The sequence below is a fragment of the Dermacentor silvarum genome, chromosome 8, assembly GCF_013339745.2.
Source record: "Dermacentor silvarum isolate Dsil-2018 chromosome 8, BIME_Dsil_1.4, whole genome shotgun sequence".
Taxonomy (NCBI): Eukaryota; Metazoa; Arthropoda; class Arachnida; order Ixodida; family Ixodidae; genus Dermacentor; species Dermacentor silvarum.
The window spans coordinates 37,698,824-37,723,265 of record NC_051161.1 but is presented as its reverse complement, the minus strand read 5'-3'; the positions used below and the strand labels follow the sequence as shown (position 1 = coordinate 37,723,265).

The following is a 24,442-nucleotide window of genomic DNA, read 5'->3' as shown; positions in this document are numbered from 1 at the left end:
CGGTGACTATAGGTGGACGACACGAAGCTTTGATCACAGCTTCAGAGAACATGCAAAAAAGCTTTCGGAGCTGATTAAGCTATGTCCAAACGGTGCAAGCAGCGTATATGGTGCTTGTTCTAAAAGCGGGTCTAAATATGTATTCCAAGCTATCCAAACATTCCGCTCATGAATTCAGTCAGGATTAGTGTGCTTTGCTCTTTGTTCTTTATTCGGCAAATATTTTGAAGCAGTGGCTTGTCAGTTTCTGACTCAGTGAAGTTCCTCGATGCGGCCACTATCTGATTAACTTCTGCCTAATTGCTCGCGGGTGTGCTTAGTTCCGATAGATTTGTTCTTGCTGCGCACAAGGCTTGAAACGTAGCTGTTTTGTACATTGTAATACCTTGTAGCAAAAATATATTACAGCTAGTAACTTGCTTACTCTCGTGGACCGTCACGAAAAATTCAGCTTCGACGATTCGTGCGCCATCGGTCTAGTCCGTCATTTATTGTGCGTATACAGTGCGCATATATTCAAGTGTGCGCCCATTCACTTATTCTTGATACGTCGGCGATAGAGTGGGTGTAAGTTTTCCTGCCATTTGGGACAGATGTGCGAAACTTACTCTGACAGGAAGCGGCGCTACTCCCTTTGACATTGTTTAACGAGTGGTACTCACTCTTGCCGACGTTCCGGGGATGAAGCCCTTTCTTTGGAGGTTAGCTATACAAGGCTGGTGGATGAGCAAATTTCCGTATCCTCGAGAAAGCCGTACATCACGAAGTGCCGGTAACACGTTCGGACAGTTGCAGCAGCGGTCCGCGAACTTGGCCACACAGATTCATTCTATTCCTTAACATGCCAGTCACTATTTTTGCAGCCAACTACTGCACACGTCTTCAATCCACATGATTCAATCTAGCATGATTGGAGCACAGTGTGTTAGCGAAAACTCAGTTGCATTTCTGACAGTTGATCGCACAGAAGCAAGGTAGAAGTGGTAATGGTTTCGTATTCGTGCGCGGTCGCTGAGGAGAGGTATGGCGCGCCGCCGCGAGCGCCATCTCGTTTCTCTAAGACAAACTGCTCCGCGAAAAGGGTCAGTATTGTATTCAGCAGCTTTTTTTTTTTTTAATGGCAGTTCAGATAGAGCAATAATCGGTTATAACAATTTTTTGTTCTCGATATCGTTATAAGAGGACTGCACTGTACATGGAGTTCTATGGGAGAGTAGATGGGAGTCAGAAAAGGCTGTGTTGTAGCCAGTTCTGCACTATACAGTTACATTATAAGTAGTCTATACTGTATAACAATGTAAATGCAATCCCACTTGAAATCTCCATAAAGATCCATGTAGTGAAAACCTCTTTTTAACAAAAAAAAAATGAAATTGTCCTGCCAATGGATATAACGAACTAGTTTTGTCTCTGAAACAGACAAAATATACCTAACCGTTGCGCGCCATGTACATATATGGTCTTCCATGGGGGTTTGCCACTTGTTCAGTGCGGCAGTTCAAAACTGCATCCGGCCACGCACAAGCAGCGGCTCAACATTGCCATTGGACTTCTGTCTCTCAGCGGCACTGCACAGCTGGGCGTGGCCGTTGAGATTGCACGGCACAATCTCAGAGACCACGCCTAGCTCATCTGCGATCTCGGAGGTCACACTTAAACATATCAGAATTTTTCATTGGCACTTAGCCATTTTAACAATTTTAAAAGCTGTGTTCCTAATGCACCTATTTTGTGGCATAACTTTTATTTATTTATTTTTTTCAATACTGCTACCGAATGTTTAGGGGTTGAAAACACTGTCATCCTTCCTCTTAAAGACCTGCAGTACAGCAGCACACGCTTTTTCCTTTCTGGAATATTTAATAACACTATCTTCTTTACATTTCTTGTTTTGCAGACGGCTGGAATAGATGTCAGGCTTTGTGACATTGGCGAGGCAATCCAAGAAGTCATGGAATCTTACGAAGTGGAACTCGATGGCAAGACATACCAGGGTGAGAGCAAAATTGGCACATGAAGAGTAGGTAGGTTGTGCAATTGTAGCTGGAGTAAATCCAAATGTAAACTGAACAGTAAAAATGCCAAAAATAGAGACTGTAGCAAAGTGTTTTCTTGCAGACCTGCATGGAAATACATATAATTTTCGTTTTAACTTTTAATAACCGTTTATACAAGATTTTGTTACTAAAATTTTTGTGTTTTTCTGTGCATTCTTCTGAAAAACCATACCTTGTCTATGCTTCTTAAATTATGAAGTATTTAAAGTATTTTTTTTTTTTACTTGTACATCACTCTATTGCAGTTTAATGAATGCACTGTTCTAACTGTGCGCAGGTTCTTAATGCCAGGTGTCCTCTTGTTAGAGTGACTGTAGGGTCAGGGGGCACAAAGTGGGCACATTTGTATAAGACTACTTGCTTGCAAACAAGGTAATGGTTTGACTACTTGAATGAAAGGCACAGATGCAGAGCAAAGTCACGTATGGTTTGGTGTGATGTCAACCATTTCACTGCCCATAGCTGTGCTCCAGATGGTGTGCCCCTGTTATCTATCCTTTTGGATTGCAGAAAATGTAGCCTTATTCTCAAGGTGACACATTCGGTTTGTTGTACAAGCAGTGGTTGCTTTCCTTTGTTTCTGCAGTGAAGGCCATTCGCAACCTTAATGGTCACTCGATTGGGCCTTACCGGATCCACGCTGGGAAGACAGTGCCTATTGTGAAGGGAGGAGAAGCAGTGAGAATGGAGGTTAGTGCACTTTAATCATTTCAGCCGAGTCAGTTTAAATGATAACCCCTGTGATTGACTTGATTCATTTGTAGAATTGGAGTAACTGTGCAGCCCAATTAGACGTGTGAAGTTTTGAAACTTGGGAAAGGTGTGTACATAGGCGCCTTGATTGATCCACCAGTATGTCGTTGTGGCTCAGTTAATTAATGTGGCGTCCTGCTTAACAATAGGTTGTCAGGTTCGTTCCTGTAGGAGAAAATGCGAAAATGCCTGCGTACTGCGTACCTAGATATGAATTCATGTCATGTGGTGGTCAACATTCATTCAGAGCTATTCACTGCAGTGTTCCTCATGGAACACAGCCATCAAGGGGATGAGTGTGCATTAGGGGTGAAGGGAGGCAGGCGAGCGCGCTAGCCTTGCCGTTGTTGGCCGTGGCACGGTTAATCGCAGCCGTGTGTGCCCTATCTTGGAGGTAATCTGCGGGGGCTACATTAACCGAAATGGCTTGTGGCTTAGTGTGCGCTGTGTTCTCACGCGCCTTGCCCTTGAAAGTCATGTAATCTCAAGTTTCTGAGAAGCGTTGAAGCCTCTACAGCAGTGAAACATCCGCTTGCCACTGCTGTCGTTCGTCAAGCCAGTGCTCTGACAGCGAGTGTCCGCTGTCATCGAGTGAGGTCTGTTCGTGTTTGCATGTAGGTGTGGGGTACCATGCATGTTAATTTATTTAGTAAGTGAATGTTAACTGCAATTTATACAGCCGATAAAACTACTAACCTTACTTCGTATAGCTGTCTGATGATTCGCTATCACAATCAATGCTTTGCTTTTGGGCAAGAACTGGGACTCTTTATTGGTTTTTCTGGGTGCGGCGCCTTACACGAGGCAAGACTTAAGGCTGCTCACTGAAGCCTTGAATTGTGCTCAGACTATTATGCAAAATAACTAGGGGTGTGTGAATATTTGTGTTTCAAATTCGAATCGAATAATATCTAATCGAATAATTTGATTCGATTTTCGAATAGCTAGTATTCGAAGTTTCCGAATAATTCGACAGGACGAATAGCTAAAACGCGACAAAGGCCAGTGGTGCAACTTGGTTAGGGTGGTAGGGTTAAAACTAATGCTAACGTCGTTACAGTAGGCCTTTCGTTAAAACTTTAACCGGTATCCTGGTTCAAAAACGAGCACATGTTTATATTAAAGAAGAATGTGCCATTTACGCGCGTAAAAAAAAAACACATGAGAAAACTGTCGAGCCCTTCACAACTTTGCTTCTGAAGCGAAGGCATGGACTTTTGCCTAGTTCGGTCGCGTATGCCACAAGTGCTGTAAAACACTTTTATACAAACATCTTCCTTGAGATCCTGTCTTAACTACCGTCGCTGCGCGCTTATATTGGGTTGCACCCAGAATCAGGAATCAACATGACTCATCTGCTCACCGCACAGTGAAGGCTTGCGGAAAGGGCGAGTTCCTCCTCGCACATTCGTCTGGCCACGGCGGACGGGTGGACGCGTCCGTGGTAGCCGCGTCGATTTCTGGATCTTCTGGACTGTCGAACTGCTGGCGTCTAAACAGAACCAGCACAATGAGCTCACACCTTATAGTCAAGAAGTTGAAAAATACTTCACTGAGCCGCTGATCCCAAGAAAGGTTGATCCTTTGAAATATTGGAAAGAGCATGAAGCTTCACTGTATCCAGGAATCTGCAAAATTGCTTCGCGATACGTTCCCATCGCTGCTACAGAGATGCCCAGTGAACGCATGTTTTCAACTGCAGGAAACACCGTAACATTACGGCGAGAGAGCCTGCAGCCAGGTCATGTGGAACAGCTTGTGTTTCTACATGACAATTTGTAGCCTTGTGGTAACAGTCAATCACCACTTTGTGTGCTCAAGGACATGAGCATACATCATTTCTTTGTTCTTTCTGTAAATTTTCAATAAAATCTTTTGTATTCGATATTCAGTATTTTTGGCCACTATTCGGCACTATTCGATTGAAATTTGAAGTTGAAATTTCACTATTCGCACACCCCTAAAAATAACACAACTGGCAGCCAACTACCGTATTTTCTTGTGTATAACCCGCCACCGCTTATAACTCATACCTCTAATTACAACAGCCCTGGGAAAAAAAACGAAGCCGATGACCTGTGGAAATGACTGTAAACAACAAGGCTGACATCTTTGCAAAAACAGTGTCCATTAACGGATGAATAGTATCTTTGGCCAGTTGCGGTGTTCCGCCCCTCTTCAGCAATACTGTGCTGCAAACAACAGCAGTCAAGAGCAGCTCATCAGAATCCGAGTTCTAGTTTGCCAGTGCTGTGTGCACTACAGTCAAACCTCGTTTATACATAGACGGGCGAGAACGGCGTTTAGGTATGCTCTAAACGATGTACGAATTAACCACCAATGCCAGTTTAATGGCTTCTTACGGGCAGGAAAAGAACTACGTCACAATGCTCTCAAACACACACTCAAACAGGCTTTATTTGCGGGTAGGCTGCAAGAAATCGGTTATCTTACTTGCCGCGACGACGGCATTTTCGAACAGAACCCTACGACAACACCACGACCGCAAGCATATTGGCGAAATGAAATGAAGAAGAAAAAAATGTCGTCGTTTCACTCGGCAAAGCATCGATTGCGATAGCAAATTAGTAGACAACTATACGAACTAAGGTAGTAGTTTTATCGGTTGTATAAACTTGTAAAGCGTGCACGGGTAAACATGAACACATCTCGCTCGATGACCGCGGAAACTCGATGCCAAAATGCTGGAGTGAGGAGCTGCGGCAAGAGCAGCGAGCGAATTGATCTTCGAGCTGTCTGTCGCTGCAATACGAACTAAATGTTGAAAGTACAGTGCACATGAAGCTACCATGAAGCTACACATGAAGCTAGTTGCACTTTGGTCACATCGCAGATCGCTTTCAAGATAAGGCACCCGTGCAGCCTGCCGCCGAATCGAAAAAAGCCCCCCACTTTCTCGCTTCCCCCGCCGTGCCTCGTGCGCGACGGAAGCGCGCTTCCGCCCCGCCTTTCTTCTTCACGTGCGTGAGATTGAGCCGCAATCATTGGCTGACCCTAGCAAGCTTTCACTCGCTTATACAGCGTACGGCTCGCGGTGACGATGTTACTGTGTTTTGACTTTATACGGAACCTCAAACCGACGACCACGGTGACGGCAGAAATGGACTTGGAGTGCTCGTCTGCATATGGTTTTCACTATGAATGACAGCTTCGCAAGCGCAGTACGAATCCTAAGGTTGGCGTGTACACTTCGATTTCAATGGCTATGCTATACTGCGAAGCTACTTTGACATAAATTGTGACTGCGTGTGCCCGCCAGATAAGGCAGTTCATAATCGATTATGCGGGAGCGGGATAAAACCCGGATAGGGGCTAATGAGGGAAGAAGCAAAAAAAAAAAAAAAAATTTACAACTACCGGATAGCATGAAAAAGCTTTAAAAATTTTGTTTATTCAGCCATCTGCAAATGGACAGTTTCCTTACATATACAGGGTGTACCATCTATAATGCAGAAATATTTTAAAATATGCAAATGCCACGTAGCTGGACAAAACCTAGGTAATTTTGTTTGCCGTCGCTTGGAGATAGATAATTTTTTTGCATTCAGCCTAAATTCATAATTAGTCTCAATTAATCAGCTTCTCAAGCAATTATAATTAGATAAGGAGTGTTAACGGGAAGATTGTAGAGCAACATGAAAAAATCCCGATATAGCTTTCTGTTGCTCAATACGTGCTACATAAGTGTTTTTCCGAGCGTTAAGCTCGCGAATACATGCAACATTGCCGTGCGACTTATCGCTCGAGGCACTTTGGTATATTCGCGGGCTTCATTTATGCTTGCAAAAACTCTAATGTAGCTCGAATTGAGCAACGGAAGACTGTATCGGGAGTTTTTTTACGTTGCTCTACAATTTTTTGATTTACACTTTTAATCCAATTATATTTGAGAAGTTGATAAAATAATTAAGACTAATTATGTAATTAGGTGGAATGCAAAAAATAATCTGAGTATCTCCAAGCGACAGCAAACAATACATTGGTTCTGTCCAAATACGTAGCATTTGCATATTTTTAAATCTTGGTGCGTAATAGTTGGGACGCCCTGTATAAGCTATGCATTTCCTTGGAGAAAGTTAGTCGTATTGCGCACTGGCCCACCCCAAATTTAAGTTCGCCCCCGTCCAAATTTGAGGTTGTCCCAATCCCAAATTTCATTTGGCCCACCCGTACAACAAGCTTCCCCATGCATTTTCTGTGGAGCCCTATGTATCCCTATGAGTATTCCCTCTGATCAATTTCTTTTTAATTGTTCCTTATCTATTATAAGGGCTGCCAATCATCTACTTTTATATTATTATAATGATTAAACGTTTCAAGTTCGGTCAATTACGAATTTTTGTGCAGATACAAGGCATTACACTTTTTGCGTGACGGACCTGTGGTACTCGCCAAAGAATATTTACGCATTAAAAGTAAGCTTAGGTGTCGACGTGTAGCTGCTTGTTCAACCCGGTGCAAAACACGTCAGCATATTGCATGCTCGATACAAGCTAGGCTTCACACCCCCGCAGACCACCGCGAGCTCCTAACACTCAAACCTCAGAACGAACTTCTGCAGGACGCAACAAATGTGCAGCAACAAAACAATCACACAGGACATATCCGCAGCGAAGTCTCGCAACCGGAAGTGCTGCCGGTAGCGTGACTCGATCGCAGCCCCGTCAATTCTCGCGACTGTCACGGGGCCCATGTTTTCAATGGAGCTGTGAAACTGAGTTGGTTCTATTAACGTTGACCTTGACTCCATGACACTCTCAGTTTAGGGTGTGTTGGAAATTCTGTTGGAAGCTTTATTGGCTTTACGCCCACACACAAACATGCACTGTTCCATCCAGTAAGCGCACACAGAACTTAGTAGGCATTCATTCACAGTGGTTGCCGACTAATTGCCCGGGAACCCAAACTCCACTTCACGCATGAGGCCATCAATCCATGGGACCATGCACCCGACCGCCAATGTGGTCTTCTGATACAAACGTTTGGCGTTTGAAATACAAGTGGAAGCGTCACAAGATGCTCGCATAAATAGTTTTTGGCACTGAAACTGGGGGGGAAAAAAGAACACTGCCATTACTGCTCGCCGACAGTGAAGCATGACCTAACATGTGACTCCACAGCATGACCTCCGAAACTGCAACAGTGCATCCGTGCAACCTCGGAGGCCACACTGCTACGTAGTGTAGATACCGCAGTGGCCTCGACAAGCCCCTTTGCCGCCGAGCAGCTTGAACTGCCACATGCTATGATTGGTGTCAGTGCTTCTCAATGAGTGGGGACGCAAGCCAGGCCCAGTGCCTTCGCGGCTACCCACGGCGCTCTAAAGAATATCAGGCGCGGCATGCTGGGATTGATGTCATAGCTATGCCACCAAGTGCACGCATCGTCTGCTTAGATGCTGAGAAATTGCTGCAAACATAATAACTACAGTTACCAGCTCTGCAGATTTGCCAAGATTGGTTCAGTGGTATAGACTACTTCTCATTTATAAAAAAAATTTGCTAAGGTAAGATTTCATTTCAGTTGGCCTTTAAGTGCTGTATTATTTCATTCAGAACTCTGTGCCAAATGAATCTCAAGTCTATATTATACATTGTCCTTGTATTGCAGGAAGGTGAAGTGTATGCCATTGAAACCTTTGGCAGCACAGGCAAAGGCTATGTGCATGATGACATGGAGGTGTCTCATTACATGAAGAATTTTGACGCTGGTCGTGTGCCACTGAGGTAAGCAAAGTGAAGAGCCCGGGTCACTCTTGGTGCATGTCTAAATGGGCCACAAGCCTTTCAAACCAATCAACAGCAGTCAAATTCAGTGAAAACGTGTTACTACGTGCCCACGTGAAACATAGTTGCGACAAATCCCTGTCCCAGCCGCCATAGACTATGCCTCATGTATTGGCTGACCTGCTCAAGCCTCATCGTAATAGGTTAGTGCCTAGCACGATCACTTTTTGTAGCTGAAAGGTTAACTACAGTGCCTTACCTTCGCAATGTGGTCAACACCAAGCTGTGCTGCAAAAGCTTTACTGCCCTTTTGGAAAGTACAGTGACTGGTCGACGAATGATTCTTGCTTTGATTTGGATGTGGCGATGCCTCTATGGATAAGCATCGGAAATGCATGGAGGCATGGTGGTGTCCAGGGTGGAAGTGCTGCGCCATTTGCGCCATGCTACGCCAGTCCGCTTTTCCTGCATCATCCTGCACCAAAAAGCATTGCGCTGAAACGGCTCTCAAGCAGTGCCTCCATATCCGACATGTCTGATAATTCGAACGGCTTCGCGGCACCACCATGTGCCCCATAGAGTCGGTGTATAAGAACGTCTCAAATTTTGGACGGAAGAACCCTCTACTGTCTGATTTTCCGGACTTTGTGCCGTGACCGCAGGTCCGAAACCGCATCAGTCAAAGCCATCGCCGCTGCCATTTTGATCATCTCGCTGCTTCGAACCAGTGCTCTCGCACGCAGATCTGCTGGCAGCCATAGCCACCACTTTGGCAACACTACGCATAGCTACTTCTACGTTCGCTATTAAGCTTCTTGCCGTTCGGTGCAGTGTTTTTTTATTGACATAATTCGCCGCTGTCAGCAATGGCATTGACTCCACCTTTGTAATCCTCGCGATTGGCTTTGAAGCTTGGAAAGCAGGGCGCATTGCATAATACTGGTTCCCGAAAGTCAGCTTCGCCTAAATACAGCAGTATTACGCGGTGAAGCATACACGAAGTATTGCGGTGCAGCATAACAAAAGTGGGAAAAAGGGGCAATTGTCATGGGACACAGTATGTATTCCTTAATTACACACGTTTGCACCCGCCGTCGCCTGTCGCAGTACGAGCACCAATATGCCTCATAAGTTGTACTGGCAGGCCTCCATAGTTTTTTCGGATGTGTGTGTGGCGATTTGAGCCCTTAGCGGCAGTAAAAGGCATGCATTCATTGTTTCGGACTGCCCGATTTTCGAACGATTTCATGGCCTCTAGGTAGTCCGAAAAATCGGACGTTGACTGTATTGCTTTCCGCCTTTTTTGTTCTGATGTTGTGCTGTGAGCTGTGATGTTTTATAAATGTGGGTGCAGTTTTGTGCCACAATGATCGTGGGACTCACTAGCCAGCTCTGCTTGCCCAAATCTTAAGTTTGCAATTGAATTTATTGGCTACTTATAGTGCCTTGTACGTGAAAGTACACTATTCAACTTGCAATATTTCTGCAGTTAATCAAATGTGTTATATTTCATTCAGAGACATATTTGTCTTGTTTAGAGAATAAATTTAAGTAAGACTTGTTCTTTAGACTGACACATTGCTGACATATAAAGAATGACAGACAAATCACAGTGGACACAGTGCTAGTGTTGTGTGGCAGTGTTCTTTTTTTTTTTTTTTCTAGTTATTTGTTGATAAGGCACAATAGCTTTACATCCCATGTGATTTACTTGTGCTACTTTTAGAGGTGCTTTGTACTTGTTTCTTTATGCTCAAGTGCAAGTACAGGTTTTTGCTATGTATTTCTTATGTCGTATGCTGATACATAGAGTTTTATTGCTATTATGTTGTGCTTTTGTCCTGATTGTTACTAGAACTTGTACTACCATTACAGTTCCTTATAGGTGCACATTGATCAGATTTATTTTTTAATTTGCTTGGCAAGAAAAGCATAGAACGATCCACAGAAATTTCACCTTGGCGCATAAATTTTTCTTTCTTAGCATTTGTGTTTGTTGAAAGCAAGAGTTGCTAATTTAAATGTTCTTACGATGGCGACCTGCTCCAAAACTCACTTTCTCTGCTACAAAACTACAAATTTGTTGCTCCGATGCTACTCCAAAACAGCTCTCCAAAGCTGCTCCAAAACGTTGGAGCCTGCTTCCGCCCCTGTGGAATATATATTCCATATTCCTTGCTATATGAATATGAATATAGCAAGGAATATGACCACTGACGGGTGTGCCAGTGTGACTTATAAACTCCAACCTTATCACAATAAGCTGCTTTAGCTACAGTTAAACCTGCCTATAACGAACCTCCATATAACGAATTCCTGGATATAACGAAGTTTTTCGATTCCCCGCCGTTACTCCATAGAAGCACATGTATTTGAGACCTCTACGTAACGAAGTGGCAGCGGGAGACCCCCTTGATATAACGAATTTCCCCCTCCGACCACCTAGAAATTTCGCCCCAAATTTTGTCATTTTTGCGCGAGCAGCAACCGGAAGCACCTTCTCCACCGCGACGGAATGCGAAGCGAGCGCGTGTGCGAGGCGGCCCTGCATCCCTCGACCCGGTGATCTTGCCGCCGCGGGCGTGACCTTTCCCCCTCCCTTCATTCAAATCTGATCCTGCCGCTTGCTGCAGCTGGCCTAGGCCGCCAAGCCGGCAGTCTCTCCTTTTCCAGCTGATGTTGCCGAAGCGCTGGTACACGCTGTGGCACATCAGACTCGATGAGCGCGGACACGCGCTGTCAAACGCTGGCGGCGTGTGGAAGTACCACTGGAGAAGCGAGCGAAGTGACCTTCGTGCTGTTGTCTATCGCTTCAACGCAAACTGAGCGCCGAGAACACACAGCACGAAGAAAGCTACGAGCCGCCGATGCACCTACACTGCTAGACTCTGCCCCAACGCAGATCGCTTTCAAGATACGGCCTGCGCGACCGTGCGCCGCCTCGCTATCCCTCCCCCCTCGCTTCCTCGCCGGTGCCTCCAGCGCAACAGGAACAAGGCGCGGAGCTCCCTCCCTGCTTTTCTTGCGCGCGCGAGATTTAGACGCGGTCATCGGCTCCCCTCGCACGTTTTCACTCGCACATACAGCATACGGCGCGCGGCGACTGCGTTATCGCCCTTGGAATTAAGGGTATGGCCACGCTAGGCGGCAAAAACACGCAGCAAAAACGCGCATCCGAAACGCGCGGCAACGCGTCATGCTGCGTGCGGCAAAAGCGGCAGGAATCGGGGGTCTTGCGGCGTGCTGCGCGAAATGGGTTCTCCGGCAAATGCCGCGTGCCGCGAGATGAAGAACCAATCAAGAGCGACGAGGGTGACGTCACGGAGCCATCACAACCGGAACGCCGCTGGTGCGAGAGCGCTCGCGGTGTTGCTCGCCCGTTCGGAGAGCGCGGGAGAGCTTATCGCGCTGCCGCGCGGCGAGACGCGCGTGCCACACGGTGGCCTCGCGGCGAGACGCTGACGCGTGGCAACTTGCCGCTCGCTGCATGACGCGCGCGTTTTTCGCCGCTGGCGTGGCCATACCTTTATATACGGAATATCTATGAGCCAAAACCAATTTTAGGGCCACAACGAGTCATGGACACCATCTTTATATAGCAAATATGGATCTCAAGGGCCATACTTTTGCTGGCGGAAACCGAAAATACGTCATAGTAGTCGCCCCCGGCACTTTGGGCGGCCAATGCCATCGTCAAGCCTTGAAGCCAAGCGACATGAAAAGTCAAAATGGCCGCTCGGGCCGGCGCGGGCTGGCAGTTCGCAACGTATGATGCGGGAACGGTCCCACAGTTGTGACGCAACAGCAGGGTTACCAATGCATTCAGTTATATGGTGTGCTGGGACCGGTCGAAAACGCAGCCCCCGGGAACCTAACAGCGAGGTTCTACTGTAACACTATACGACGCTACGACGCCATCGTGACGCTCGCTCTTCGTTTCCGATGCCTCGCGCTTGTGCGAAACGACACGCGTCCACGCATCCGGTACCTGGTGTGACATTCCGAGGATGAGTGCTTCGACGAAAACGGAAAACGGGTGCGCGTTACAACTGAGGGCGCTTTAGAATCGAGTAAATACGGTAAACGTTTATTTTTAGAATTTTCGTGCCGAACCTGCATATAACGAAATCCTCTTTATAACGAAGTTTTTCGGGAATTTGTCAATTTCGTTATATCCAAATTTAACTGTATCTGCTTGGCAGTGCATAGCGCAGTTCTTTGCTACCTCTGAGTGGAACCGCTTCAAGTGTGCATTGCTTGCTCAAAAGCAAAATCAGCCCGCTGTCGGTGCATTGGCTCTACCAGATACGCACTGCACACGTGCACGACCAGGAGTGGTGCGGGCACGAAGAAACCTCACTGCACAGACGCTCACACGAAATATGGGTGCAGGTCTGCCGGAAAACGCATGCATACGGTATAGGGGCGGTATTCTCGGGTGATCGCTTTTCAAGATAGTTTCGCTTTCGGGAAATTTCGTGAGACTCGGTACTGGGTGCATCGAAGTACAGTGGAACCTTGATAGAACAAAGTTGTACTTGAAGCAAAAAACTTCATTAAATCGCGGATTATGTTAACTTCGAGGTTTTAATGTTTCAGCAGTGAAAATCATTCCACATATTCCCAGAACATTCCTGGTTATTAGTATCTTGTCAGTAATCAATTATAAACAAATGGCAAGAAGGTCTGGCAATAATAGTGTGGTTCTGAACGCCAGCGCGTGCGGTACAGATCGTGCCGAGAGCAATGCATCGACGTGGCTCACTGCATGCGAGATTAGCGTGTTCTATCGCGCGGCACTGTAAATCTTGACGCATTGGCTGACTGCGCTTAGTGCCCATAGCCGTCATCATACTAGCACGCTCAAATTAAAAACAATAGGGCCAAAAAATACAGATATTCGTCCTGAAAAAAGACACAGTTTCGTCAGAAAGGTGGAGCATTGATGGTGATAGCAAAGAGACAACTACACGATGTAAGGTCCGTAGTTTTAATAGTATCACGCGCTCAGGCAAAGATCACCCACTGTCGCAATGCGAGCAAACGCTTCGCACTGTGCCTCGGAAACTTGAGATTAGGGGACCGCCAACACTAGACGCACAGGAACAAAATGTGCATGAAGGAACCAACCATCTGGGCTCGGCATTTGCACTTGCCAAAGATTACGTCCAAGATACGGCGCAGGGCCCGCATATGGTATGGACAGCCATACGCAACTACAGCAAGGGTAGAGAGGAGACGTGCGCACTAGGTAGAGAGGGCGGATAGGTGCACTTTCCCTGCCCCCCTTCCCCTCTAGCACGTGCTTGTGATCACGTTAATGCGCCGTTCACCCCTTTCCCAACCCCTTTCGCTGAAGGAATCGTTAGCTCTCGGGTTTCTCCGAGCGCTCCAAGCTGGCGCGTGGCCTCCACAAGTTATGAGACAAACGGCGCAGTGCTGTTTCCTGCATAGCGCATTCTGGCATGTGCACTTCGACAGCGTATTTGCAGCTCGAACTTTTCATGCGGAAGAATACTTACAAATATTTTTTTTTCTAGGTCGACATTTTTATAGTTTTTTGATAGATTTACCGGCTATACAGGCTCTAAGTACATGTTTAAAATGACTACAAACTTTGTTATATCGAAACATTGTCACAAAATTAATTTGTTAAATCGCGAAAGAAATGCACAGTTTTCAATGGAACTGAGATTGGGAAATAAAAATAGTTCATTACATCGCGAATTTCGTTAAATATCGAGGTTTGACTGCATATGGCCGACAGCGCTCTTGGCACTATGCGTGAATAACGAGCTTAGTACAGAGTCGGAAATGCTGTCGGCTGTATAAGCACATGCACAAGCCACAAGGGACGATCATTACCACGCAGCATCAGGTACAACATTTCAGTGAAACGGTGCTGGTTTTGCTGAGTAGTGGATCAGTGTACAAACGCACACTTGCGCATCGGGGAAAGCTGGAGGAGTCAGTCATCTGTACAGCCACCTTGTCTGCCGCTGTGTTCCCTGTCAAAGTTTCGAAATGCTGCTTTGGTATTGCCGTCGTGGTGTATCACCGCACGGTCATGTGAGATAGCCAGAATTTCTTCCGTGCTTTGCTAAAAAAATAAAGCAAGCCTCGTAGTACATAGTTTGGCCAAGATTTGCTGCAGGATTGGATTTATTTCTTTGTTGGTAGCAGTGGTGCATGTCAGGAGGCACAAATCTTTATTTGGCGGTTGCGCATGCTACCATTAGTGCATAGTTATGCCGCATTCCGTCCGGGTACGTATTAAGGGATTCAAAGATCAGATCGCGAAAATGTTGAGAAAATACGTCTATTTTTGGAAGCCATGTGTTTCGGCATCCTTAATGCTTATTCTACACTGTATCAAAACGATTTGGCTGAAAATGCACTCTAAGTACCCGAACAAAGTAATTTTGTCAGTGCGGACGGCAAGACAGGAGCTCAAAATTTCGCTGTTAATGAAGGAATGTTTGAAGAATTCTGATTCTCCTTGGGTACTGTAATACTGTTTTCGAGACCCGGAAGTAACGGCTACCGGACAGCTGAAACGGGCCCCTCCAGCTGTGCTTTATAGCTGTATTGCGGATGCATGGGCCAGCATCCCGGAGGAGCTCGTCAGTCGCTCTTTTAAGAAATGCGGCATCTCCAACGCACTCGACGGCACTGAAGATTTCTTTCTGTGGGAAGATATCTCCGACAAGGGGCTATCGGGAGACAGTGCCAGTGAAACGGACGAGGATTGAACGTTAACTGCAATGAAAATAAATGCTTTCTGTGAGTTTTCCTCACTCGCATTATGTGCGGATGAAAATGTTTTTTTTTTTTTGTTTGTTTGTTTTTGCTATCCCCAAATAAACTTCGTATTATATATGCAGGTTTTTACGGTAATCCGCACACGTGATTTCGGGACTGACCACTGATGAGCCACCCGTACGAGCATATTAGCGCCAAGCATTTCGCAATGGCTTGCAGCGGAATTACCGCATCGGCCAGTGACAAATTTTTGTCATTGTCACACTGCCTATGCCATTGGGCCTAGTAGGCACTGCAACTGGTTTTGGCACGTAAAACCCCAGAAAGAAGTCATTGGGCGTTAGTGACTAAAGTTACGGTTTGGTGCCGAATCAACGCAGGTCTATTTGCAGCAGCTGCGTGACTTTCGAAAAGCCAAAAAACTGGCTCTCAAACGAAAGAGAGTGCACGGGATGGTAACAGAGTTGTTCACTGCTGCCATCTTTGCGACACACCGCCTCTAGTTCCCGAGGCCATTCGTAGATGCACATCGGTCTCTTTTTGTAACTGTGAACGACCCATCACAAGAAAAACTTTGGATTTACATGGCGGGCGCGAGTGTGTCATGACCAAGGAGGTTATAAAAAAAGTTCTGGAGTGGAGATCCCTATGCGCGCCCATGCGACCGGCTGAAGCCTGGGAAACCGGTTGGCGGCCATCTTGCTCCGGCAAGAGCGAGCGCTGCTTGAGCGCTGGTAGCGTAACCAGTGTGCTTTCGTGGTGGCGTTTTATGATGAAAGTTGGAGAATTACTATGATTTATTTAGCACAGATGTTTTTTTTTTTATTGCGACAGGATTTTATGCATAACTCATGGTGGGGTGTCCGTCTCAAGGCCGTTTCAAAAACGTGTAGTTTACATGAACTCTTAGGATAAGAGGCGATAGCGGGCGCAACACCACTATTAAGTATACAATATTAATTAAGCATGTGAACTGAAGTAACAATGAATATAGAGAGGTGAATGAAGTGTATTAAGACTGTAATAATGTTGAATTAGGAGTAAATAATGGTGGATTAAAGGGGTTTAGCTGGGTGATACGAGTTTAACGAAAGGTAATGATGGGAAGAACACGCGGTGCTGGGCTAGTTGATGATGATGAGAAAGCCACATTTAACAGTCTAAAAGTGTTTATGCAGTTGAACTGAGGCGATAATGCGTGCACAGAGAGGTGAATTAGGCGAATTTATAGCGACTTTTTGCTGAAAAAAATGTGATGAAATAAAGTGACGGAAGACTCCGTAAAAGAGGTGGAAAGCGGCCGTCGTATCATTGAGTTAGCGACGCTAGGGCTTTCATGTCGCCTAGTTGTATCATTAGGAATCCCCAGTAATCTTTGTCTTGTCAGGTTGAGGCCATATCCACAAGGCAGTTGTTATAAATGCAAGAATACGTGGGCTGAAGCTGTAACGCCTTTTATGCGCATCAGCTTGCCACATTACCAAAGTGATACGAAGCACAAGGTGAAATCAGTAAAGTGATAAATAAATTTTGATTATTTCCTGGCTATTTTGATAAAAATAAGCATAAAACAACATGGTGGAAAAAATGAATAAAGTATTGCATAACTACCTGGTGCATCACAGTATATACTGTAGTGAACACCCATCCGCGCGCCGCTATAAATGGCCCGCGTTTAAATGGCTAGCTTATAGCGCCACTCTTGAGCACCACGTCAAGCACCTGAAACGCAAGTCTGTTGGTGCACGCGCCTCCCCGTGTCTCATGAGAGAAAAGAAAAAAAGCTCAGTCTTTGTTTGGATCTCATCGCTCACGGTCTCATTGCTCTTCGCCCGCGCTAGCAACCAACAATACTATAGGAAAATAATACCCAACAGGCATACATAAAATACAAACACATCAAACCAAACATATTTTTGGCTGCGCAAAACCAAAAAATTGCACCAATGCCCAAAATTAAAGGCATTCTGATAATGTCACTTAGCACGGTTCAATAACTACGAATAATGGCTTTTACATATTGTAAAGATCGTGAGTCCGCAATAGACGAATTTGTATGAACTCTGATTTGTATAGAACTTTACACGATAGCATGCAACAGCAACTGATCTCAGAAAACAGTAATATTCGCGATCCAGCCTAAGTTAAATTACGCCGAGATAGGATATGTATGGCTGCACAAGAACTGTTGTTGCTCCAGGCACATATCGTCTTGCTACACACACGATATGTGACCGGCAATACTCTTTATTTACCAGTTACGTCAGTTATTTTCTTGTTTTGATGCGAAACTGTTGCGTGCCGATATTTATGCACGTAATTATAAACAGTCAACTTGTGAGATGCAGCTACGACGTCCGCCAGGTCTGAGAGCTGTATCATTTTATATAAATAAGTAGTAAATAATTCCTCTTGACAAGCGGAATCTCATATGCAAGCGCACCGAAAATATATACGAGCAGCAAGCATTTCTTGCGAACAGCGCTCCTCGACGGAGCTAGTGCACAGCAATGGTCGAGCGATTGAAGGCTTTTTCGCGCTACTTAGACGTGATACGTTACTCCTGACTTTTGCTTCGCACGATTCGTGCAGCCAAAGGCGACGCAGGCGTTCACCATCCCGTTTAGTAGAGCCTGGATGTTCCCTTACAAACGCACAAGTACTGCTCAGCAGACCGTAACTAAGCACTAAGAGTGGATAAAGGCCGCAACTGCCGAACTACCGCAAGGGCCCAAGCGGCGCAGCTATGTTTTTTCTGCCCGGAGCAATTTGGCGGTCGCCGGCGTCAGCCGCGGCGCGGCATCTCCACTCCAGAAGTTTTTTTATAACCTCCATGGTCATGACCCGGCTGCATGCGGCAGCCAGTGTGCTGTGATTGTGAGGATCACGGAGCCACAGCGTCCTGGCTGCCCGCTGCTGGGGGACATAATCAGAATGGTGCGTTGAGGGGCGCGGCTTTGCGCTTGCTGCAGCCTCCCAGTTTTGGTTTCTCACGCTCTGATAGCCGAAATTTGACGTGTCACCGTTCCAAGGGTAATCGCATTTTGCCAGATCCAAAAGTTAATATGGCTTGTACGGAGAACTTGCTCAATTTCCAAATTACGATGAGCCTGTTGAAATTAAAAAATTAAAAGTAAATGATGGTTTTCTGTTAATTGGCAACTAATTACCACATATCATGCATCACCCCATGGTTGCCATCGCTGGTGGCACGTCTCCGAAGGAATTGAGGATCCTCTTACTTTAAAACTTCTATTTTTAAATATAACTTCGTCTTTGCAGAAACACCTGGTAGACTGTTTCTGTGACCATGCCTATCTGCAACTCAAATACATGAGATAATTGACAGTACCAGACAACAGAAAATAACAAATTGACCACTTGAATTTTAATAATGAAAGCGGTTTACATTGAATGAATCATTAAAAATCTGCGGAATCTTGGCATTTTTCTAAAAATAAGTTTTGACGGGGGAATCGGTAATCTAGAACCCCCTACAGTTGCATCCTTCATAGTCTGTGTGCTACCTTGAGGCATTAAACCTCATTATTCGATTTCATTTTGAGATCTACACTGGCAAACTAAGTGCATCGTAGTTACTCATAGCAATAAGGGTCCCGCACGCTTAGGTTGAACACAGTGTCACAATATGTGGCCCCTAGTGCTGCTGCTCATGACTGTATCATGTCAAAACATTTTAATACCGCTTCCTGGTTTGTCATTGGTTCAGCACACTTGTTCAGCACATAATGAATTCACAACACTGAGCATTTGCATGTGTTTCTTTCGGACAGGCTGCCACGTTCCAAGCAGCTGCTGGGTGTCATCAACCAGAATTTTGGCACTCTGGCCTTCTGCCGCCGCTGGCTTGACAGACTGGGCCAGACAAAATATCTCATGGCTCTCAAGGATCTCTGCGACAAGAGCATTGTGGACCCGTACCCGCCTTTGTGCGACACCAAGGGTTGTTACACGGCCCAGTTTGAGCACACCATCCTCCTGCGCCCGACGTGCAAGGAGGTCATCAGTCGTGGAACGGACTACTGAGATAGCCCAAAAGTGCTGGTGTTGTTATAGACCATCCCGCCACACAGCAGTGGTCTAGAACGCAAGCTAGCAATGCAGCTGAGGTACCACTCCTCTGAATCACAGTAATTTTTGGTGCCTTGCGTACTGTTTCATTTCTGGGTGTGTGCTGTGCAGCCCACTGGTAAAGAAAAGAAGCAAATGCATGGCTCACACTTTGGGAGCTCACCAGGCGCAGGTGCCAGCTGAAGCAATTCCAGTGAACTGTGCCAGTGCACATGGGAGCCTGTGTCACGTAGAGGAAGTCTTCCTCAAAACTGGGCACCTCCAAACTTACCTAAGTGCAAAATGTGTACCTGTGCTCAGATGTTCTCTTTTAAAGTAGACTGCACTGTACACTGAGGGCTTAGGAACTGTATCAGAGGATTTAGGCGACAGATTTAGTGGCCATTAGAAACATGCAAGAATACAGCTGGCAAGGACAGAATTGTTTTTCTGATTGATTGGAACTTATTTGCATTTTTGGACATTTGCATGAACTCATGGCTTTGTATACGTTTAGCCCAGTTATTATCTGGTGCGCGAGTTAGGTTGCAGGACTGTGGATATTGCAGAAATGTAGTGGTGGAGTTATGTGGGAAAGTTGTTTTGAACAAAAGAGATCGGTTTCACTTTGCCTAGAGAAGAGTGGGTAGTTTTCGAAGGAAATAATATAATAAAGCTTGAGAAAGAATTAATTTGAATTCCACATTACTTTTTTTTTTCTCACCTCTTTTAAACCTGCACTTATTGTCTCACAGCCACAGGTTATAAAATTAACAGGTGTCGTTATAGTTGTAGGATGAGTTTGTGGTGTTCCAGGTGTTCTCTCGAAAGTAGAGGAAATATACACATGGCTGGTGCAGCGACAACATGATTGCACATTAATTCTTTTTCTCATTCTTCAATGGGCTAGAGTTGGAAGTGTCGCATTACTGCAGGCAATTGCTTTCTGGTTGTCTTGGTGCTACACATGTGCTGCTGGAATTATGAAAAACGTTTTCTTTTTTTATCGCTGGCTTTCAGTTACGCAAAGCAGTAACAAAGGAACAAAACTGCTTATAACAATGCCACCTTTGAGACTGGCCTACAAAATTTGCCAGGAGCATGCTAACTTGCCTTTTAGATCACTGCCTGCTCTCTTGCTGTTGTGCTTCCTTTTTTTTTTTGGAAGCAAAGTTGATGCCCTTTGTAGCCTCATGCTTGTTGGTTGGTTGGTTTGTACGTTTGTTAAATGGGTATATTCTGTTGACTCTGCTCTTTTTTTGTTTGCTTGTTTGTTTCATCAGCCACTTCTGGCATGCTCCCAGAGCATGCATTAAGTGCAGGCTAATACTAACTGGAATTGTACTAACTACATCTGGGTAAATAGACTTGAATGACTGTGCAGCTAATTTGCTGCATATGAAAAGCACTGTATTACAACTGCAACCGTGAAACTACGCTTTGGGCTTCTTATAGCTAAGAAAGGACGTAAGCTTGTAGATACATGTGTTCATCCAATCAGTAATTGTCAATTTTGTTTGCAACAATAACCAGCAGAGCCGCCGCACATGGCCTGGAATGCTCCATCTCCCCTATGATTGCTGTGTGCTATTTCTTTGCTGCATCACTGCATGCTCTGTAGGAAGGACAATGACTGACAGCAAGGTTGGGGACCGAAATTTAATTGTGCTATATACAGCAGTCGTGATCCAGGAAATGGGTCAAACGTGTCTGTTCGCTTGTCAACACTCATTACGTCAGAGATGCGTCACTCGGAGCTGAGGGATTCCCTTGGCTGCATAAGACGATGCACCGTAACTGATTAATAGAAAAGGGCTCCACAAAGATGTTAGTCAGTGTAACAAAATCGAGCAACTATGTTTTCGAGATTGTTCTTATACTGTCGAACTCGGATTTATCAAATCTGAAAGGGATCACAAGAAAGTTTGATATATATAGATAATTCGATATATAAAATAAAAATTATAAACTTTCAAGAGGATTTTACAGCTGTTCTATATACACAATAATTGGTTATATGTGGGTTTGATATATCCAGGTTCGACTGTACGTGCAGATGGGAGTAGGAGGTAGTGAGTAGCACCTTGGGAATTGATGCATACTCTTTGAACAGGCCAGACTGCACTGAAATGTTTGAAAGAAAGTGGCATTTACAAGCTAGGAAATGGGCTTAACGTGTCTGTTTGTAGGAGAAGTGTCCCACAAATTACTGGACGTGGTGAGGGCTTTTTATGTACAGCCAGGTGACTATGTTCACATAGTCTGCATACCTGTTGCTAGTTCCAAGCTGCTGTTTGCAGTAATTGTGCTATGGGAGTCAAGCACATTTGAGTATTAGGTATTTTTTTCGTTTTTTTTTTCTATGCTTGGATAAAGCAGCAAGTGCTTCTCAGTTTTCACGAAAGCACGCAGTACTGTTGTGAATAAAGGGAACCCAAACGGGAAAATGAAATTAGTATGACAAGACTTGTTGGGGTGCCAGGGCGCATAATAAGTACACTTGATCATGAACTTAATTTTTTAGAAATTAAGATTAGTAAAGATTTGATTGATTGGAAGTGCAACACACCGCTCCTTGTAAGAAAAAAAATGATATGGACTGGTATTATATAAAATCAAATAAAATCTTTCAATGTTTCTTTTTGTGTTTGAATGGCACTGTTTTGGTTTTCTTTGTCCTTGAAAGTGAATTTTAATTGATGAAGCAGCTTATTGGAATGTTTTGTAATTCAGTTTTATAAGCACATTCCTAACTTTTAGTGAGGATTTTTAGTGCTCTCTTCCAAGCCTGGACTTTTATAATAAGGTTCTCTTGCAAGTCAATTTAGCCCAGAGGGCAGCTGGGGTGAGAAATTACAAATGTGGTAATCATACGACAAGCATGCAGCATTTAACGGGTGCGTTACAGAAGCAATTGTTCATTTCTCTCTATTGGTTTTGGTGGATAACCAGCCAGAACTATCGGTGCGTGTGCTTCATGCCTTGATTATGCTTTTGCACTCACTAACTAAATAGAGGGTCAAGACATCGAGTAATATCCACTCGGCATATTTGGCTGCATCCAAGCTTACGCAAAGTGAAATGCACTGTTGTCGCTAATGAGCATTGCCATGCAAAACAGACACCATCAGTTACAAAAGTTCTCAGATCCGAGTACTCGGAGCCAGGCTGAACTTGACGCCGTTTCATAATACTGTGCTCTTTGACGCAGATCAATTTGTTTTGGTATAGAACCCTAGCTACCTCCAAAGTAAAGGATCAGCCCAATGTGACCAACCACACAGCGTTTCCATGTGCCATTATGTCGTGCATGGTCGTGAGCTCTTCAGCTTGAAAACTCGCATTAGGGAGTGCTGAACACTCAACGCAAAGCTGTGATGGTCTTAAAGGACTTAAGAAATGTTTGTTCAGGCTAACAGCCAGTTGGCTAGATGCACAGTTCTTCTGAAGCATTGACTGCAAGTCCCTGCAGTGTATCTGTGGGTCCAGTGCCTATAGTTCTTTACAGAATTTACAGAATACGTAGGAGACAGCGTTATGTTGTTTCCTTGACTTTGCAACTGTACCCGTTTTATTTTGTTGAGCATTTTACACGTGTGCTTTCATTCATGCTTTTCATTTGACGTAATTGTAATAACTACTGTAATAAGTTTGTTGAGGACTGCATCAGCAGTTAATTAAGATGAGTGCATAATGTGTGCTTTGTTGAAAATGGTGACTCCCTGTTAGTTCACTCACTTTTGCAAGACACATACTTTATATTCATATGATAAGGATTTCTTGGTCACTGAGTTTATGCATAATTAAAATATCACTGGATATTATGAAGTAAGCATTTTGCAGCTTTAGGTTCATGCAAGAAGATTGCCACTCTCTTTAAATAGGATGGCATTGCTTCTTACCATTTTTATTTTACACCAACGTGCTTTCTTGGCAAACAGCGAGAAGTCGGAAACTTCAAGAGCCACTCCTTAAATAGTGTGTTGAAAAACTTTTTTATGCATGTTCTGCTGTTCTGCAACTGACTTTTGTTTTGACCATTTTACAGGCACAGTTTTTGTCATATGTTATCATCACAATGCACTGGTTTTTACGTGAGTGAGAATCAGCAAAAAATACTAATCGCTGGATATGTGAGCTAACCATGCATCTCAATATTGACATTGCTAATCCTCCATAGCGCACACTTTCTTGAAATTGGACATAATGAAGCTGAACTGATAATACATTTAGTAATTCTTGCAAATATAGAGGGGGCTGCTAGGAGATCGAGGAAAGAACTTTGCAAATTAGATTTATAATGTATGTTAATAAAGCCGCTAGAAACTAGAGTTGGGATTTGGAAATGTTAATGCTCTCTAATTTTATTCAAGATAAATAATAGTCTTAATAAAGATCTTAATAAACATCTGCATGAAAATAATTCTGTACTCAATATTTTTAATACCTTGTAGTTATGCAGAAAGTTTGCTTCCATGATCAGTGGAGGATGTAGAAGTGTTGAACCCTGGAGGTGGTGTATAACTGCTATTGCAGCTTCTGTTTGCCCATCACTTCCTCGTTTAAGCAGTGCATAAACATCTTCACCCTAATTGTTACCGGATGGTTTGTTTCCATTTATTTTGAGGCACTCTCCGTCTTCTGTGGGAACTGCCTCACTGCCTATGTTTGGTTATATGGTTAGATATTGAGCGATAGTAGCTGCTGTTTTCTATCTTGTGCATTGCCATTTCTTGAAAACTTTATAAAGGCCTTTGTTTGCTCAATAAAAGTGTTCATGAGGCACATTTTGAACTGGAAAGTGTCAAACTGTTTGAATTTTTAGTCTTGTGTAGCTTCATGTTCCTTCAATTGCATGCTAAGGGCTTATTTTTACTGGTATATACAAGCTAAGTAGGTCTGTTTTCTTGCTAGGATGGCTCATTGGCTAGAACGCTGTACTTTCTCAGCTTTGAAACAGATAGCTGGGCGAGGTGAACAAATTATATTAGATGCGAAGCAGCTTATGGTCGGGGCTATGTCACACCCTCCCTCCCTCCATCCGTCGTGCGG

General features: G+C 44.6%; 1 protein-coding gene across 1 annotated transcript in view; it reads left to right on the top strand.

Moving 5' to 3' along the window:
- The window catches only part of LOC119461037 (methionine aminopeptidase 2), a 46,465-nt gene extending 22,274 nt beyond the window's left edge, over window positions 1-24,191 (top strand). Inside the window, exons 9-12 of the mRNA XM_037722217.2 lie at window positions 1,898-1,994; window positions 2,644-2,747; window positions 8,442-8,557; window positions 19,114-24,191. Of these exons, the coding sequence (XP_037578145.1) occupies window positions 1,898-1,994; window positions 2,644-2,747; window positions 8,442-8,557; window positions 19,114-19,366 (570 nt within the window). The 3' untranslated portion in view covers window positions 19,367-24,191. The remainder of the gene's footprint in view (window positions 1-1,897; window positions 1,995-2,643; window positions 2,748-8,441; window positions 8,558-19,113) is intronic.
- Window positions 24,192-24,442: the final 251 nt, after the last annotated feature.